This window comes from Pseudoliparis swirei, chromosome 19 (genome assembly GCF_029220125.1).
Source record: "Pseudoliparis swirei isolate HS2019 ecotype Mariana Trench chromosome 19, NWPU_hadal_v1, whole genome shotgun sequence".
NCBI lineage: Eukaryota > Metazoa > Chordata > Actinopteri > Perciformes > Liparidae > Pseudoliparis > Pseudoliparis swirei.
The window spans coordinates 1,849,543-1,869,475 of NC_079406.1; the positions used below are offsets into that span (position 1 = coordinate 1,849,543).

The following is a 19,933-nucleotide window of genomic DNA, read 5'->3' on the forward strand; positions in this document are numbered from 1 at the left end:
GCAACACTTTAGTCGCTTGACCATTTGTGGCGTTGCGCTTCACTCGCGAGAGGGGCGGGGCTTCGAGGGGGCGGGGCTTATCTCCGTGGAAACGGTTATCATTTCCTCCATCCACCATTAACAACTAACCACTAGTTCTGCTTTATACTTGTTGAGGACATCACACACACGTCGGAACATCTAACGCCCTCGTGTTTGGGTTCATAACAACTATATATATATATATAATTTGGCTATGTTGGCTCGCACCGCCACATCTGATTCTGTCTCTTCCAGCTCCGATTCACCAACGGCGCAGCAGCTCAACGCCGATTGGCTTTCGCACCTCGGCGTCGGGCGATTTTTAGAATATTCGCAGTGCACATATTAGACGACCAGAGAGCGCATATAGACGACCAGAGCACAGGTGTTATCGCTCCATTAAAGTGGCCAGTTAATTAATTGCAGCATCGTTAGTGTGATCAGTTACAGCTGTGCTGCTGCGCCACGTTCAAACGAGTCTCGCCCAATTGCAGCGCTCCTTTTGTTTGTGTTTGACAGTCAACCAATCAGGAGCATTTCACCAGACGGCTGACCTATCAGCATTCAGCTGACGCAACATGTGTTAGTTCAGATAATATTCTCAAAAGTGGAATAATAAATAATGAAATAATATTCGCATTGCGCAATTCGCCACCCGGTGACAATTTGCGTCCATCGTAACCACTCGCGTCTCTCAATTTACTGTTCAAACACAGTCATTAGCCAATCAGAACGCTTGTACTGTTGTTGCCATATAATAATGCATCTTTATTCATAAATATAATGCAAGCTAGCGGTCTAATCCTGCCCAGAGGAAACGCTGGTCGAGGACGGCTTCACTAGTGGAATGCTACTTATGCTTCAACTCTGTCACAAAACATTTTTGGCAATGGGTGCCTTTTTTGTTTGTTTGAGCACCTGCCCCCCAAAATGTCTGTGCACGTGCCTGCGTGTGTATATATATATATATATATATAATAATGTAGCTATCTATTTATCTATATTTGAGCATGCCCAGTTGATTACATTAAAACAATAATTTGGTATGAACAAGTTAACTGAAATGTAATGTTTAAATATAAAACTTAAGACATTAATGTAATTAATATGCGTTAACGTGTATACATTTACCCAGCAGAACGTGAAGCATTGGATGAAACAAGGGGAACAATTCAGGTAATGTTTTTTTGGAGAATGACTTTTACTTTAAAGTTATTCTTCCTGAAGGAAAGCTTGACAATACTCTGGATGAAGGTGTGTATTTGAGGGATGTACATTATGAGTGTTATGTACATTTACCCACTGCGGGACTAATAAAGGAATATCCTATGAACAGTGCACGATGGGAATAGCTTCAAAATTCATTACTTCATGATTTGAAAGAATAATTTGATGAATAATCACATTTTGCTGGCAAAAAGACAAGTATCTCTTTCTATAAAACTTGCACCTGTACTTCTGGAGGAAAACTTTTCTGGCTTCATGGACTCATAACTCAGACCGTGTCATAATTATGACTTAACATGGGAATATTTTGATTGTCACTGCTCCAATTATTTTTTTCCCTTCTGCTTTTTCCTGGCGGAAACCGCCTTTCAGAGGCTGCGAACAGTTCTATAGATCAGACTAACAGTATATCAACAGACCTTTCTATAATAACTGTTAGAATATTGATAGAAACTCTCGAGCGTCATTCCTAAAGAGATTTATGGCTTTATATCTGAGAAATAACAAATTTAGAGACAACGGACTTTAAATGATTACGTTTTGTTGTTGATATCCTTAAGATAAAGACTAGAGTAAAATAAAACCCTAAATGTGTATTTTCCATTAACCTGAACAAAGACTGAATCTACAGAAGCAAAATACCAAAAAGGATGAGAGCATCAGAACAGTTTTAGCCTTCAGTGTTTCGCAAGTCAAATACGTTTACATCGGTTTTGAGTTAATGTGCCAATAATTCTTTTAGTGAGACCATAAAAGAGTGATTACATCAGACATTTATGAACCCACCAGCTTTTCAACCCAGAGCCCATTTCAGTGGAACGAGTCTTCCATGTAACTCACAGCTGGGCCTTTGAGTCGTCAGCCGGCCTCAGACTGAAGAGCGTCATCGTTTATGCTCTGGAGAGCAAACGGCTGCAGGATTCATAGAATAAGTTTCCGGCACTGGATTGAAAGCACGTTGGTTTGTGGGCGACGAAAACATCGCTCAGTCTCGGTGTGAAAAGCACACAAAACACGGTTTGCGTGTTATAAATATACATTTCTATATTTGACAGCTTCCCACCTCCACAACTAAAGACCAGGACAAAGTAGGATCCATTTATACAGTTTATTGATAGCAAAAGATCTTTTTCACTCCTGCATCTTCTCAATGGTTTCCTCCTTGTATTTGCCCTTCTCCTTGCCGTCGGCACGAGACTTGGCCTTGCGCTCCAGGATCTTCTTGCGGTCCTTGTCCAGCTTTAGTCTGGTGATGACCACCTGAGGAGAGAAGACGTCAGGAAACGACATTGTGGAAGCAACACACCTTTTACCATCATCAACACACACACACACTGGGCTTCAGACAGCTGTTGGGCTTTACGTATTTGCTCATAGAGTGCATGAACACTAGAGATACAAGAGTTGAAGTCACAGCGTTACACATTGTAGTCAATGGAGTTGCTCACTTAAGGCAGCAATAATCAGAAAGGAAATTATCGTAGATTAGGTTATTATTTTAGGTATTTAGGTGTTATTATTTTACTTTTAATGTAAATGTTGTTTTCTAAGTCTAAGTGTTTTTGTGATAATGGATCATGCTGTACTGCATTTTATGTATTTGTATTGTAATGTTTTTTTGCCTGGACCCCAGGAAGAATAGTCTCCACTACGGTGTAGACTAATGGGGATCCTGAATAAACTAAAGTCAAGTAACCTTTTTCTCTGCAGATATCAAGATGCCACGGCCAAAGAGGAGCAGGTGTCGTTACCAACTAGTAGGAATTTCACTACAAATGTCTTTAATGTTCTTCCCTTTTCATATTTATAAGTGGAGCCCTTGTGGCACAATGCGGAATACAGTTATGATTATCTAGAGGGACGCGCCTGGATTGACCAATAGGTGTGGAGCAGACCTGGAGACGATCAGCCGCGGCAACCCACCCAGATTAAGAGTCAACTGGATGAAAAGCAAGACGGAGGCTACGCTAATGTCTGTTAGCAGGTAAGGGGTCAGGCCGACTCGGCGCTGGACGTCGGCGAGTCAGAACCGATGGAACAACGTTTCCCCGAGGTCTTAATCCTTCACGTTAAGACGTCGGCCGTGAATCTAGGGGTTTTGGAAAATGTTAAATGAATAAAAGCCACGGTGGAAAAGCAAACGGCTGGACATCAAGTGGGTTGAACGAGTGTCACAAGGCAGGAGTTCATATTCAGGGGCTTTGGATCCGTTAAGCATACGACCCCCTCTGTCCTGAGACCCTCAGACTTTAGTCCAGGTTATGAGTCACACCAAGTCACACCTGGACCTACAACCTGAAGCAGCTGAACAGCAACCAATAAGTTAATTACGGACACATGTGACCAGTCACGAACGGGAATAATACTGCGTATGATAAAACTCTTCAGTCTGAAACTTATGTTAAACATGTTTTATATTACTTATTTCCTTCCATATGATCTTCACATTCCTGTATTCAGACTATTTTGTGGTTTTGAGCAAAAGAATCGTTTCAATCTGATAAATTAAAAGAAACACTTCCTAGTTATGAACTTTTAACTCAAGGTCGTTGAAGAGCTCACGTCTGGAATTTATGATGTAACTATTGTCAACAAATTGGAAGAATGTCGTAGAAACCGTCATCACGTAATCCACTGCAACTCCATCACAAAAGAGCCTCACAGACGCGTTTACATCTTCCGGTGTTAGAACCGAATGAGACCCGCGTCTGGAAAGCCTTCCACCCGATAGAAGTTGGGTTAAAACAATGAAAGTAAGCGCGTCTAAAGGTGAAATCAGCCTCACCTGCATCGAGTGCTTTTAAGAGCACGCATACAACTTCTGAAGCATCAATTCAAGCAAACTTTAGATCATTAGAAGGAATGTGGGATACAATTCTCCTCAGGGAAATGGTGCTCATGGCAGTTTGTGTAACTTCCCTCAATGAGATGCCAAATTGGAAGCGACACGTCTCAGAAGGGCGAGCGTTAAAAAGCCAAACAGGTTGCATAATATAACATTTTACACAATTTGAGGATGGGGGGGCTCACCTTGCTCGAGTGGATGCCGACGTGGACTGTGGTTCCGTTGGCCTTCTCCCTCTGCACACGCTCGATGTAGATGACGTACTTTTTCCTGTAGACCTGGACCACTTTGCCGATCTGCTGGCCTTTGTAGTGTCCACGGACCACCTGTTGAACACAATGGAGTCAAACATGTGCAGCCGACTCCCAAGACCATCGTGAAAAACGTCTCGGCGCGTCCCAAACAATACCTGGACTTCGTCGTCTTTGCGGATGGGCATGGACCTCACGTTGTACTTCTGGCGGAGCTCCTTGGACAGGGGCGAAGACATGATCTTCCTCCTGATGTGTGAGGGGGCATTGAAGTGCCTCTTGCGGTTCTTGCGGCGGGAGGACGTTACGAATGGATTGAGCTTCATGATGCTGAGCACAAAGCGGAGACACAGGTGATTATTAAAAACAGTCCAGGACTACACCTGCGGGATTAGACAACATGCGGTTGTTGACAAGTCACTACGAAACGGCTGGAAACGTGGCTCCTGCAAGATGCTAATGTCTCTACGGCAACCCCGAAGGGACATATCTCCAATACCGAAACACATGGGACTTTGTTACAATAATGTTTTTAAAAAGCCAGTATCAAGAACTGATATTGAGGAACTATATTTTCTCTGCACACCTGAACCCTAGAGAGTACCGTAAATAAGCGTACACACACAGCTAAGCTAAGTGTGCTAACTAGCAATCAGCATGCTACTTGATTAGCCGTTAGCACAATAGAACCGACGGACCGGAGTGAACGCGTTTATGCATTTACCGGTAACTCGGTAACGTAACGGAGCGAGCTGAGAACCGCACAGAATCAACATTAACCGCGAAGAGTGAGAGACACGAGCGCCTCCGCGAGCCGGAGCCGACATGCGGATGCTCGCGGACCGACCAGGGGGAAGCCAGCAGAGGTTTTAACAAGCCATCTATCGACAATATGGGTTCAATAATGGCCGTCGTTTAATGGAGGCAGTGTTCGCGAGGTGTTTATACGTTAACGTGGATAAGCAGCGACATCGTTAGGAGGATGGATGGCGATAACTTTAGTGAAATAATGTGACAGGAATTCTTACCCTGCCGTTCGCTCCTCTAAGGCCGGCGGAAAAGAGAGTCACGGAGTACTTCCGCCGGCCTTAGTTCACACTCAAGTCTCGCGAGATGTGCTCAGAATAGGGAAAAAACACTTATCGCAGTTATTAAAAAAACCACACACGAACATTTACTTTTTTATTATTAGTATTTCAACAATGTTGATAGTTAATAGTGATAATAGTTGAATTTGAAATAAAAAAATAATTAGATCACAATAAAAAACAACGTGTCATGGTGGTGCATTATCACAATGAGTTAAAGTTTAAACCATTAATGTTACCACACATATTGTTTTAAACATCTTTCCACCGGAATTATAACTTATAATTGTATTTATATTTAAATGTTTGCATCATGACAACTCTACATCCAGATGACCACATGATGGCGCAAACACAATCAATCAATAATCTGGTCAGCTGGAAACAAGTTTGGTCTGATTCACCAATTTGTGTCCTATATGATCATCACACACAGTGAGCGACCGGGTGTTTGCTTCTTTACTCTCAGAATATATCATTTTATATTTCTATATATGGATGATATATTTAATAATGAACACTTCAGATTCATGTGGAAACAACATACTCATCTCTCTATAACTCTATAATAGCTTCTTCTTTTTTTAAACTCCAATAATCTGACACAGGGTGTGGGTGTGTGTTAGGGGGGGTTGCACCGGCAGACCACACACATTGACCTCCGTTCGCAGAGGAGAGAGACGCTCTTCACAACTCTCTCCACGGAGTGACCCGCCGACGCGGAAGCGGTGTGAGGTGCGCTGACATTGTGCGCTGTTTGCTCCCGGGGGCGGCGCGCAGTTCCACCGGAGCCCGCCCGCCTGCCTGCTGCCTCGGCTGCGGTAAAGTGATGCTGTCATAGCCCCCTGTGCCGCGGACGGAGAGCCTCCCCCCCCCGCACCCCTCCGGTTCCTCTCCGGCTCGCTGTCGCGGCGGCAGTGCGGATGCGGAGCCCAGCAGCGACGCGACGCTCTTCACCCGTCGGCGAGCATCGGAGAAGAAGATGAAATGCTTTTCCCGTTATCTGCCGTACCTCTTCCGCCCTCCGAGCACCATCCTGTCCTCCACCTGCCACACCGAAGGTAGGGTGGGACTCACTTTGCGCGTGTGACATGCATGTGTGTTCCACAAGGGCCTTTTTTGCGTGTGTGTTGTCAGAAGTTACGGATTGTCCAGCTGTGCCGCAGATGTGTGTGTCACACTGCAGGAAGTTGTCAAATGTTGATGTGAGAAAGGAAAAATGCAAAATGCAAAATGACTGAGAGGATCTGTGTGAGTGTGTGTGGGGGGCAAATAGCTCCTGGTTGAACTCTTTTTGGCTGTGGACACACAGGCCTCTACGTCACGATGCCCAGAGTGACACTCAGTGAGTGTTTGAGTTGCATGACAAGTATACACCCTTTCACACGTTGCTTCCAACTCGCAAAAGAGACGCAATCAGACTTAATTCATCTGCAGTTCAGAGGGTGAGATGTCCTCAGAATGAGTGTCTTCACAAGTCGTGTTGCTGAACATGTACACGAGTTGAAATGTTGAATTTACCCAACTGACCGACGTCGTGACAGCAAATACATGAGTTCATAAGAGCCGGTCCATTCATCCTTCTGATTGTGCTGTCAGCCGAACAGGGTCTGCATGTATGTGTGTGTGTGTGTGTGTGTGTGTGTGTGTAACCAGTTAGTGGGTCATATAATGTGGCGGCGGTGCCACACTGCATTATTTAGCTGTGCGCGGTCGCCCTCCTCCCTGAGCCCTCGGCCCCCTGGCACAGGAAGGAAGACAGTGGAGTAAAGTCTGCAGAGCTGACCTATATATACTGTATGCATTCAGTAAATAAGTCATGCACTCACTCCATCACTTCTACTCTCCTTCGGGACAATTTGACATCGATTATAGCCATTTGAATATACGATTAAGTCGCTCTTGATTTGGAGGAATTTAGGCCTTGAGGTTCCAGAATATTGAATAGAGTGTCACAAGATAATGTGAGCTTGATGGGGAAAAAGGAATCACAACAGAAGAGAAACTACATTCTATAATAAATATATACATATAAATATTTTATTTAGATGTAAATCTCAAAGTGTGTTCGTTAATCCCGTAAATCTTTTTCTAAGGTTGTGGTCTAAATTAGAAAATTAAAACTTTTAAAGGATTAACAGCCAATAACAAAGTGTTAAACATTATACTATTCAATCAAAAAGTAAAAGTGTAACACTTCAAAGAAAGTATAGTCTTTGTTTGTCATAAATTATCCCAATGACACGCTCCAATCATCGAAACAAAAACTAAATAATATCATCAAGTATTGTCTCCATGACAACCGAGCCATCGCCATCCAGGGAGAAACAAAGTGTTGTTGAACCTTCTGGAGAACAGAAGTGAGTGTGATCTGGTTCATCCTGCATCTCTGTTCATATTTCTAACAGCTGCTGGAGCTCTGGTGTGAACAATGAATACTCCACACTTCCTTTTTAAATTTTTTTACATAAACGGCCCCAAAAGATTCTTTGCCGTGTCAAATGTTGAGACGTGATCGTGGAAGTCACCCGGGTGAGGTCCTCAAACACAATCTTCCTCTCTCTCTCTCTCTCCTTCTGCCTGAGATAAGGGAGTGGTGTAATCGAGGAAGCGATAGATCAGGAAACACGGAGGCGCCACGGGGCGATGCATCATCCTGCTGCTCTCTGTGGGAAGGAGCGAGCGAGAGACGATGAATCTCAACGCGCCGGAGGCCCGGCGGGGTGAGATGACACGGCGGATGACCTTGGAAATATAACAGAGGCCGTCTCATCTGCACGCAATCTATGTGTTCTTTGTGGAACCAGATATAGTGCCTTAAAGAACCATGTTTTGAAGGTTCTTTGAGACACCTTTACAGCTTCTTTGAAGGACCCTTTAAGGACATGGTTCCTTAAAGAACCCTGGTTTGAAAGGTTCCTTGTGGAACCAGAAATGGGGCCTTAAAGAACCATGTTTTGAAGATTCTTTGAGACACCTTTATAGGTTCTTTGAAGGACTCTTTAAGGACATGATTCTCTAAAGAACCCTGGTTTGAAAGGTTCTTCGAGGAACAATAAATGGTTCTCCTATGGCGTCACTCTGAGGAACCATGTTCGGTTCCAGAGGCTCCTTCATGGTTCTGTGTGCAGTAAATCGCCTCGACGTGCTTGTCTCTGCTCATGTTGACGCCTCCTGCCTCGACCTTCCATGAGACCTCCTGGTCCTCGACGACCCCTCGAGGACCAGGACCCCGGACCCCCCCCCCCCCGCCCCCCCTTCTCTTTCCCTTCAACATTTCCCAGCATTCACGTCCGGCCCAGCTGAGCTGAGATCACCGGGGGAGGGGATGAGTATGCAGTTCCCATGATGGGAAGAAAATACATTATATAATAAGCTCTGTGACACATATTGTGTGTGTGTGCGTGTGTTTGTGTGCATGTGTGTGTGCGTGTGTGTGTGTGTGTTTTCTCTTTGTTTATCTGGACCATTGTTGAGAGTCAGATTCACCTGGGTCCGGTCTCTGAGGGACACACAGACAGCTTTACAGTCTCACATGTGTGTGTTGGTGTGTGTGTGTGTTGGTTGTCGGGTTCCACTGAGTTTTTCGATGTTTCCTTTCGGCTCGTTTTTCTCCATCTCACATCGATCTGTCACTTCTGGTGTGATGGATTAAGTCTTAAAGGTTTCTGATGGGGATGTTTGTGTGTGTGTGTGTGTGTGTGTGTGGGGGGGGGTTATGTTCTTCTGCTGCCAGGGAAAAATAGATATGGCATCCCCAACTGACACCTCGCCACATCTCACGCTGCCATCAATCAACCGCCGCCTCAGTCCCGCCTCGGATTCCTCCTTCCTGTTCCTGTTGTAGAGTGAGATGCATGATGTGTGTGAGCGAGCCAGGAAAAAAAGAAGCAGAACAGAGTCGTGAATATTTAAGATTCGATGTGTTCCCAGAACGCCTCTGATTGGGCGCCATAGGTGCCGGTCGCCGTGCGGTGTGTACGTTCTTATATTATTTATAAGGAGAGCAGCGAGCTCGTCGCGGCGGCGCCTCGGGGGGGACTTCTGTCGGCGTTTACTCAGAGCATGACATCGAGTTGAGGGGTTCTGTGTGTGAGGAACACGGCGTATGCTGGTGTGTGTGTGTGCGTATGTGTGTGCGTGTGTGTGTGTGTGTGCGTATGTGTGTGTGCGCGTGTGTGTGTGTGTGTCTGATGTGTGGGTAATGGGTGCATGTAGGGTGTCTTGGGTGTGTGTGTGGGGGGGGGGGGTCTGATGTATGGGTGTGTCTGATGTGTGTAGTTATGAGTGTGTGTCTAATTTGTGTGTATGTGTGTGGGTGTGTCTTATGTATGTGTGCCTGTTATATATGTGTGTGTGTGTGTGTGTGTGTGTGTGTGTGTGTGTGTGTGTGTGTGTGTGTGTGTGTGTGTGTCGTTATCACACATCCTGCTGTGTGGCTGTTATCCTGACAGACACCCACTTCACAGCTCAGAGCACACTCCTCGGAGTCGCCCCGTTCTCACATGACACCCTACATGCACACACACACACACACACACACACACACACACACACACACACACACACACACACATATATAACAGGCACACATACATAAGACACACCCACACACATACACACAAATTAGACACACACTCATAACTACACACATCAGACACACCCATACATCAGACCCCCCCCCACACACACACCCAAGACACCCTACATGCACCCATTACCCACACATCAGACACACACACACATACACACACACACACACACACACACAGACAGACCTGCACACGAGACACCCTCCATACACCCACACACATCAGACCCACACCCACACACATGCACACAAGACACCCACACACACATAAGACACCCTACATACACCAACACACACATCAGACACACACACACACACACTCACATACACACCACCCACTCGTACACGGGGCTGTTCTGTTTCAGCTTGCTCAGCTTTCCTCTGCAGAGGGTAAAGACGGAGAACACTGAACACAAGGGAGACACAGAGTACACCGGAGAGAGAGAGAGAGAGAGAGAGAAAGAGAGAGAGGGATGGAGAGAGGGAGAGAGAGAGAGAGAGTTATCCTCTTCATACTTTACCACCTGATACATCCTTGAAGGAGCTCCTCTCGAGGTCGTTGTGTTTGATGGAAGCAGCAGAGGCAGAGATATCCTGACTGTAACCTACATTTCCCATAATGCAACACAATAGCGTCCTTTTTTGTTGTTGTTGACTTTCTGTTAATAGTTGCTCAAGCAAAGATGACATCAGCAGACTGTTTCCTCAGAGTTTGTAAAGCGTCTCCAGAGCCTCAGCAGATGTTATACACTTTCTAATTGAAGTTCAGACAACTTAAGTTTCTTAGCTTGTCTAACTCAACATTTTAAGGCAGCCATGTTACTCATTATTTTAAGTTGAAGTAGCATTTTTTTTTTTACAGTGTGTTCTCAGTGGCTGAATGTTAATGGAAGGTTCACTTCTTTGGACTGCTTCTCATTCTGCTCTGCTGAAGTGCCCTTGAGCAAGACACTGTCATGCCTACCTGCCTCAGGACTTCTGCCGTGGTGTAAAAAAATAAAAATAAATAGTGACAACATAAGAAATGTGTTTCTAAAAGGAATGAGACAACATGAAGGAGCCACATGATACTTTCATACGAAGTAGCATGGAGTAATGCTGTAAAGTTAAAGATGCATCAATCATTTATATTAACGTCAGATCAATAACTTCTGTGATACGTGAGGTTTCCTTTGTAGTCACGAACACACAGAATGACCACATGACTGTCTCCTCACCTCCTCACCTCCTCACCTCCTCACCCGGAGCTCCACGGAGGAATGTAGCATCCTTCAGTTAATTGTTTTGTTTTTTCCGACCAGCGACGCCGTGAGTTAGCAACACGCTGCTAAAGAGTTAGTTTATCAGTTTGTAGTTGTTACCATCTGGATTGCTGTTGTTCTGAATCTGTACTCTCGTGGTTGGATGCACTTATTGTAATGAAAATAAGAATAAGAATAATAATACATTTTATTTGGAGGCGCCTTTCAAGTCACCCAAGGTCACCTTACAATACAGGATAAAAGATAAAAGCATGAAAGATAGAAACAACATTAAAACAGAACATCAACATAAAAACAAGTGAAGTCATACAGAGTGTGGATGGAATGTAATGGAACGTTCCTCATGCCATCTCTACTCTATGATGAGATGCATTGTGTTCACAGCTTGTTGTGATGCCTCTCATCGGTCCACTTATCAATGAACGCCGGTTTTGTTGTGCACCGACAGATATGCTAGAGAGGTTCAGGTCATTTATGTTCGCTCTCTCTCATTCCAGGCTTCCTGATTGTTTTCACCTGTCATCACACCTGTCTCCTATACTCATCAGTGTCAGCCCCGCCCCTGATTGGTCCCACCTGTGTCTTGTTACCATGTGCTTAAATTCCCCTGTCTCCCAGTGTTCCTTGTCAGTTCGTCTTGTCTTTTTTGCCATGATCAGGTCGGGTTATTTTGTGCTCTTGAAAAGTTTTTGATCCCTCACTATGTGAGCGCTTTCATCTTGCTCACTGCAGAAACTGAAAAATAAAGTACTTACAAATACTTTATCTCTGTCTCCGGTCGTGCAATTGGGTCCTACTTCCTAAGTGTCTGAGATCGTAACAGAACGAATGACCATTATGGACCCAGCCGACCCAGAACGCTTCACACGCTCTGTCGGTACAGGGCGTGACGATTTTTCATCACGAGAAAAGCTGGACAAAGTCAGCCAGGAAATACAAGAGCTGAGAGGACCAGGCCGGGGTTCAGGAGGAATTATCTACACAGATACTACAACTGGTTGCCCAAATGAATAATTTTTTCACTCATCAACAGACTGCTCCGTGACGCCATCCACGGCTGAGAATTTGCCTGTCAATACTCCAGCTGACTACCCAGGTCAGGCTGTTTCTTCCCTTACGGCTGGCTCTTCCGGAGAGATTTTCGGAGACTCTTCAATTGCAGAGCCTTTCTGGTACAGTGTGATCTGCATTTCCAACACAACCCAGCAGCCTTTTTATCTGAGCATGGTAAAGTGGCGTTTATTGTGTCTCATTTAACGGGAAGAGCTGCAGCCTGGGCTACTGCAGAATGGTCTAGAGACACCGAACTATGTTACTCATTGGCCGATTTCATAGAGACTATGAGCCGCATTTTTGACCACTCATCGCCTGCTACGGAGGCCAGCAGAAGACTGTTTCAAATACGTCAGCTCAACCGTCAGGTGGTTGATTATGCCAAGTTTCGCATAGCAGCAGCGGACAGCGGATGGAATGTTCCGCTTCGGACGCCTTCATGACAGGACTTTCGAACCGATAAAGGACCAGCTGGCTCCACTGGAGACACCCGGGATCTGGAATCCTCATCGCTGTGGCCATCCGGATCGATAACCGTCTTCGAAAGAGAGAGGGAGCGTCGACGCAACCGAGATGTTATTCCCAGCTTCCAGAATTCGCCTCGGAGGGTCGCGCCGCCAGCTGAGGATTTCCAGCTCATGTTACCGGACCATCAGAAGACTACACTTCGAATGACTCCGGTGAACCCATGCAGCTTGGAAGAACCAGGCTTTCTCTGGAGGAGAGGCAGCGCCGTCCACACGGAGGGTTGCTGTTTCTACTGCGGCCAGCCGGGTCATCAACTCGCTTCATGCCGGGAAAGATCGTGCTCACCAGTCAAAAGGAGGCGCTGGTGAGCAAGTTTCCGCAGACTTCCTCCTCGACCTGTTACTCAGGTAGACATTTGTATTAACAATCAGACCATTGACCAGAGTGTGTTAATAGACTCAGGGGCTGGAAGCCTTATAGACTGGAGCCTAGTCAAACAGCTAAAAATAAAAACTGTCCCGCTATCTCATCCGGTTAGTGCCAGTGCCTTAGACGGCCGCTTGTTGTTCACAGTTACCCATTGCACTGAGCCCATACGGATTACTATAAATAAGGACCATACCGAGAGCATGCAATTTCATATTTTTGAGTCGATTCAGTACCCGATTATTTTGGGGTTTCCTTGGCTGAAGATCCACAATCCTCACATAGACTGGCCTTCAGGGAAAGTTAAGGAATGGGGAGAGGATTGTAAGGGCAGGTGTAAACTTTCACAACCTGTTAATGCACCAACAGACTCTAGTAGGATCATTATAGATCACCCTGACTATCCTGATCTACACAAGGTACCTTCCTGTTACCATGATTTAAAAGAAGCGTTTAACAAGTCTAAAGCCTTGTCGCTACCTCCTCACCGAGAGTTTGACTGTCCCATTGATCTCTTACCGGGAGCCCCATTCCCAAGGGGAGACTTTACTCGATTTCGAGACCTGAGAGAACAGCAATGGATGAATACATCTCCTCTTCACTCAAATCAGGGATTATCCGTCCGTCATCGTCTCCAGCCGGAGCGGGATTCTTTTTTGTGGAAAAGAAAGACGGGTCTCTGAGACCTTGCATAGACTACAGTCCACTAAATGACATTACGGTGAAGAACCGCTATCCTCTGCCACTCATGTCATCTGCTTTTGAACTGCTTCAAACGGCCAAGATATTCACCAAGTTGGATTTAAGAAATGCATATCACTTGGTTAGAATAAGAGAAGGGGATGAGTGGAAGACTGGATTCAACACTCAGAATGGTCACTATGAGTACTTGGTAATGCCTTTTGGACTGTGCAATGCACCGGCTGTTTTTCAAGCTTTTGTGAATGAGGTTTTGCGGGAATTCTTGAATATTTCAGTGTTTGTGTATCTGGATGACATACTGATTTTCTCCCCAGACGCTAAATCTCATGTTAACCATGTCCGCCAGGTTTTGCAGAAACTACTGGATAATCAGCTATATGTCAAGGCAGAGAAGTGTGAGTTCCACACAGAAAAGGTGTCTTTCTTAGGATACATAGTCTCACCTAATCATATCCAAATGGATCCTGCGAAAATCAGTGCAGTATCCCAGTGGCCCACACCAGACTCCAGGAAAAGGTTCAGCAGTTCCTAGGATTTGCTAACTTCTATAGGAAGTTTATTAGGAATTTCAGTTCTGTTGCTGCCCCTCTGCATGTTCTGACTTCTCCTAAGGTTCCCTTCAAGTGGACCCCAGGCGGATCTCGCTTCCAACTTCTCAGAGATAGATTCACATCAGCTCCCATACTCACCATTCCAGATCCCCAGCGCCAGTTTATGGTCGAGGTGGATGCTTCCAATGAGGGAATTGGAGGAGTACTATCTCAACGTTCTGCAGAAGACAACAAAATGCATCCATGTGCTTACCTGTCGCGGAAGTTGACAACGGCAGAGCGGAATTATGACGGGAAACAAGGAACTGTTAGCTGTAAAAGCTGCCCTCGAGGAATGGAGACACTGGCTAGAGGGTGCAGAGCAACCGTTTTTAGTCTGGACAGATCACAAGAATCTAGAATATATAAGAAAGGCTAAGCGTCTCAACTCCCGTCAGGCCAGGTGGACACTTTTCTTTAGTAGATTCAACTTCACACTCTCTTTTCGTCCCGGCTCTCAGAATCAAAACCCCGATGCTTTGTCTCGTCTTTACGATCCCGAACCACTTGCGGTAGAGCCCAAGACCATCCTTCCACTTAACCGTGTGATCGGAGCCTTTTCCTGGCAGGTGGAGTCAGACGTTAAAGAGGCAAATGTCATGAATCCAGCACCTAGCGAGTGTCCCAACAATCTGCTGTTTGTTCCTGAGGCTCTTCACTCCAAGGTCATCCACTGGGCTCACTCATCTGTGCTTTCGTGCCATCCGGGAGTAGCAAGAACAATGTTCAGGATTCAACAACGTTTCTGGTGGCCATCCATGAAGAAAAATGTGGCAGAGTATGTAGCGGCTTGTCCGGTGTGTGCGTGTAATAAGACCTCATCTCAAGTTAAGATGGGCTTGCTCCAGCCGCTGCCGATTCCCCAACGTCCTTGGTCACACATTTCGATGGATTTTGTGACAGGATTTCCTTCATCCAGAGGCAAGACTACGGTTCTAACAGTGGTTGATCGATTTTCAAAGATGGCTCACTTCATCCCATTGACCAAGCTTCCCTCTGCCAAAGTCACCGCAGAGGTCATGATGAATCACATATTCAGGATCCATGGATTCCCTAATGACATTGTTTCCGACAGGGTCCACAATTCATTTCCGCTTTCTGGAAAGAGTTTTGTCGACCCATAGGTGCCACCGTCAGCCTGTCATCAGGATATCACCCTCAGTCAAATGGACAGTCGGAGCGTCTGAACCAAGAACTAGAGACGACGCTACGTTGTCTCGTCTCCCGGAACCAGACCACCTGGAGTGACCACCTCACATGGGTCGAGGTTGCCCACAATACCCTTCCCACGCGGCCACAGGTCTCTCTCCATTCCATTGTGTCAATGGTTTCCAGCCTCCACTTTTCCCTAACAACGAAGAAGAGGTGAGGGTTCCATCGGCACATGCCATGATCAGACGTTGTCGCAGAGTTTGGGCTGGTGCTCGCCAGTCTCTTCTCCGAAGTTCAGCTCGGATGAAGGCTGTTGCGGACGTTCATCGCAGGGTCGCCTCCTACAGTCCAGGCCAAAGGTTTGGCTTTCTACCAAGGACTTACCACTCCATGTCGCCTCAAAGAAACTGGCTCCGAGATTTGTGGGTCCGTTTCCAGTGTCCAGAGTCATCAACCCGGCGTCGGTACGCTTGCAACTCCCCAGGACCTTGAGAGTGCACCCAACGTTTCACGTCAGTAAAATCAAGCCGGTGTGTGAGAGCACACTTGTTCCCGCCTCCAAGCCCCCTCCACCGCCCCAGTTCTTTGAAGGGGGTGAGGTTTACAAGGTCCGTAAGCTACTGGAGGTCCGTAATAGGGGGAGGGGCAAGCAATTCCTGGTAGACTGGAAGGGTTACGGTCCTGAGGATAGAAGCTGGGTAGCTGCTTCATTTATCGTGGACAAGACTCTTATCCATGACTTTTACAATCAGCCTGGGCCATCAGGAGTTGGCCCTAGAGGGGGGGGTACTGTTGTGCACCGACAGATATGCTAGAGAGGTTCAGGTCATTTATGTTCGCTCTCTCTCATTCCAGGCTTCCTGATTGTTTTCACCTGTCATCACACCTGTCTCCTATACTCATCAGTGTCAGCCCCGCCCCTGATTGGTCCCACCTGTGTCTTGTTACCATGTGCTTAAATTCCCCTGTCTCCCAGTGTTCCTTGTCAGTTCGTCTTGTCTTTTGCCATGATCAGGTCGGGTTATTTTGTGCTCTTGAAAAGTTTTTGATCCCTCACTATGTGAGCGCTTTCATCTTGCTCACTGCAGAAACTGAAAAATAAAGTACTTACAAATACTTTATCTCTGTCTCCCGGGTCGTGCAATTGGGTCCTACTTCCTAAGTGTCTGAGATCGTAACAGGTTTAAAACGACCATGATGGTCATGTGTTCACTAAGTGATGCACTAACCCAATGAACTGGACCGGTATCTGATATTGACCTTATTATCTAAAGAGAACATCTATCAGCCAGATGTGATCCGTCCAGTCCACATTGAGTGGTATGTTCCACTCAGAGTGGAGATAACAATGTTGTAACAGTCTGGCATTGTCCAGTCCACATGGGCATCGTCCAGTCCACATGGGCATCGTCCAGTCCACATGGGCATCGTCCAGTCCACATGGGCATCACCCAGTCCACATGGGCATCTTCCAGTCCACATGGGCATCGTCCAGTCCACATGGGCATCTTCCAGTCCACATGGGCATCGTCCAGTCCACATGGGTATCTTCCAGTCCACATGGGCATCTTCCAGTCCACATGGGCATCGTCCAGTCCGCTGTCACATCTTCCAGTCCACATGGGCATCTTCCAGTCCACATGGGCATCTTCCAGTCCACATTGAGCATCTTCCAGTCCACATTGGGCATCGTCCAGTCCACATGGGCATCGTCACATGGGCATCTTCCAGTCCACATGGGCATCGTCCAGTCCGCTGTCACATCTTCCAGTCCACATGGGCATCTTCCAGTCCACATTGGCATCTTCCAGTCCACATTGGGCATCGGCCAGTCCACATTGGCATCTTCCAGTCCACATTGAGCATCTTCCAGTCCACATGGGCATCGTCCAGTCCACATGGGCATCGTCCAGTCCACATGGGCATCATCCAGTCCACATGGGCATCGTCCAGTCCACATGGGCATCATCCAGTCCACATGGGCATCGTCCAGTCCACATGGGCATCATCCAGTCCACATGGGCATCGTCCAGTCCACATGGGCATCGTCCAGTCCACATGGGCATCATCCAGTCCACATGGGCATCGTCCAGTCCACATGGGCATCATCCAGTCCACATGGGCATCGTCCAGTCCACATGGGCATCATCCAGTCCACATGGGCATCGTCCAGTCCACATGGGCAGGGTTTTTCCTGGGTCAAAATGGGTCTTCGGTGCTCCCCAAAAAAAAAATTGCCACGCTATGCGCATACGGTCTGTGTCTATCTGTCTATTCGCGTACCTCACAGTTGCGTATTGATCAGACAAGACACGCTTATCAACTCGATTACTATTGATCAAAACAGAACGAGGGTTCGGCTGTAGCTGATCACTGAAATCAGTATCTGCCGATCACCGATAATACCGATCACTGAAATCAGTATCTGCCGATCCGATAATACCGATCACCGATCACGGTGTCGATTGAAGCATTCTATTTATTGTGTAGCATTATTGCCTAGGACTATGAGGAAATACATATATAAAGCACCTCAAACATTAAAGAAATTACAGATTTCTTTAAACATTTAGGACTTTTACTTTGAAAAATGTCCTAATTGATACAATAAAATTGATTGATTGCCAGTGTAGGTGATTTCAGATATGTATGGAACACATCTGCATTATTCATTTCCTGGAACTTTTGGGGAAATCCATTTACAGGACTTTTTTTAACATACAAAAGTCTGACCTTTATTTTTTATAAACTCTTCCTTGGTACAGTAAAACTGTTTTAATGTTAGCATAATTTAAGCTAAATCTCAGAAACGATCTATAAAGATACAAAATCAGTTCATTGTTTACTTGTGTATGATTTGTCGACATCTTATTTTGAAAAACGGATGTTGTTTCACGTAGTTCTTTCCGCTAACTTTGCAAAACCGGATGTTGTGTCACGTAAATACTTCCGCTAACTTCATCAAAACCCTCGCGCGCTCCCGATCGCATGCGTTTACCGTGAACATCAGTCTATAGGTGCACAGACATGTAAGTGTCGGCTGAGTTGACCCATTGATTCAACTCGGGGGACGGGGACGCCGCTCGCTGCGTGAGGATCCCCTCGTGGACCTCTCACTCTGCGGTCCTCACCAGGCGCATCGTCTCCGTTACGATGCGCGGCGATTGAAACGTCTGATAGATGTCGCAGATGTTACGTCATCTGATCGGCCGTTTTGAGAACGCCGATCAAAACCGATTATGGGAATATCGGCCGATATGGATCGGCGCCGATCAGATCGGTGCATCAATATTGAGAATATATTCGCTGACATGCACGTGATGAACACAGTTTTTTTTTTTTTCATCGCAGACTTTTCTTTGCCTTAGGCGCTCGGGATTTGTCATAGGCGTTCGGGAAAACGGCTTAGGCGCGCGCCCAAATTTTCTCTATGCAGGAAAAACCCTGCATGGGCATCGTCCAGTCCACATGGGCATCGTCCAGTCCACATGGGCATCGTCCAGTCCACATGGGCATCACCCAGTCCACATGGGCATCGTCCAGTCCACATGGGCATCATCCAGTCCACATGGGCATCACCCAGTCCACATGGGCATCGTCCAGTCCACATGGGCATCGTCCAGTCCACATGGGCATCACCCAGTCCACATGGGCATCGTCTAGTCCACATGGGCATCTTCCAGTCCACATGGGCATCAACCAGTCCACATGGGCATCGTCCAGTCCACATGGGCATCTTCCAGTCCACATGGGCATCGTCCAGTCCACATGGGCATCACCCAGTCCACATGGGCATCGTCCAGTCCACATGGGCATCTTCCAGTCCACATGGACATCACCCAGTCCACATGGGCATCAACCAGTCCACATGGGCATCGTCCAGTCCACATGGGCATCTTCCAGTCCACATGGGCATCACCCAGTCCACATGGGCATCGTCCAGTCCACATGGGCATCTTCCAGTCCACATGGACATCACCCAGTCCACATGGGCATCGTCCAGTCCACATGGGCATCGTCCAGTCCACATGGGCATCTTCCAGTCCACATGGGCATCACCCAGTCCACATGGGCATCATCCAGTCCACATGGGCATCATCCAGTCCACATGGGCATCTTCCAGTCCACATGGGTATCTTCCAGTCCACATGGGCATCGTCTAGTCCACATGGGCATCTTCCAGTCCACATGGGCATCGTCTAGTCCACATGGGCATCACCCAGTCCACATGGGCATCACCCAGTCCACATGGGCATC

General features: G+C 46.6%; 2 protein-coding genes across 2 annotated transcripts in view; one reads left to right on the forward strand and one right to left on the reverse strand.

Moving 5' to 3' along the window:
* Window positions 1-2,342: 2,342 nt before the first annotated feature.
* Window positions 2,343-5,429, reverse strand: rpl26 (ribosomal protein L26). The gene is made up of 4 exons (XM_056439735.1): window positions 5,373-5,429; window positions 4,503-4,674; window positions 4,279-4,419; window positions 2,343-2,508 (listed from the first exon to the last, which is right to left on the reverse strand). Exons 2-4 carry the CDS (start codon window positions 4,668-4,670, stop codon window positions 2,380-2,382), a joined length of 438 nt encoding a protein of 145 aa, XP_056295710.1. The 5' UTR covers window positions 4,671-4,674; window positions 5,373-5,429; the 3' UTR covers window positions 2,343-2,379.
* A 632-nt stretch (window positions 5,430-6,061) lies between these two features.
* Window positions 6,062-19,933, forward strand: part of LOC130209842 (serine/threonine-protein phosphatase 2A 55 kDa regulatory subunit B beta isoform) — a 55,640-nt gene continuing 41,768 nt past the window's right edge. Inside the window, exon 1 of the mRNA XM_056439729.1 lies at window positions 6,062-6,493. Within this exon, the coding sequence (XP_056295704.1) occupies window positions 6,415-6,493 (79 nt within the window). The 5' untranslated portion in view covers window positions 6,062-6,414. The remainder of the gene's footprint in view (window positions 6,494-19,933) is intronic.

Excerpts from the sequence above, each read along its gene's own strand:
- rpl26 (XM_056439735.1), bottom strand. The coding sequence starts at position 4,670 with ATGAAGCTCAATCCATTCGTAACGTCCTCCCGCCGCAAGAACCGCAAG. Across the intron at positions 4,420-4,502 it reads GCAAAGACGACGAAGTCCAG|GTGGTCCGTGGACACTACAA; the intron begins GTATTGTTTGGG and ends TGTGTTCAACAG. Across the intron at positions 2,509-4,278 it reads TCGGCATCCACTCGAGCAAG|GTGGTCATCACCAGACTAAA; the intron begins GTGAGCCCCCCC and ends TTCTCTCCTCAG.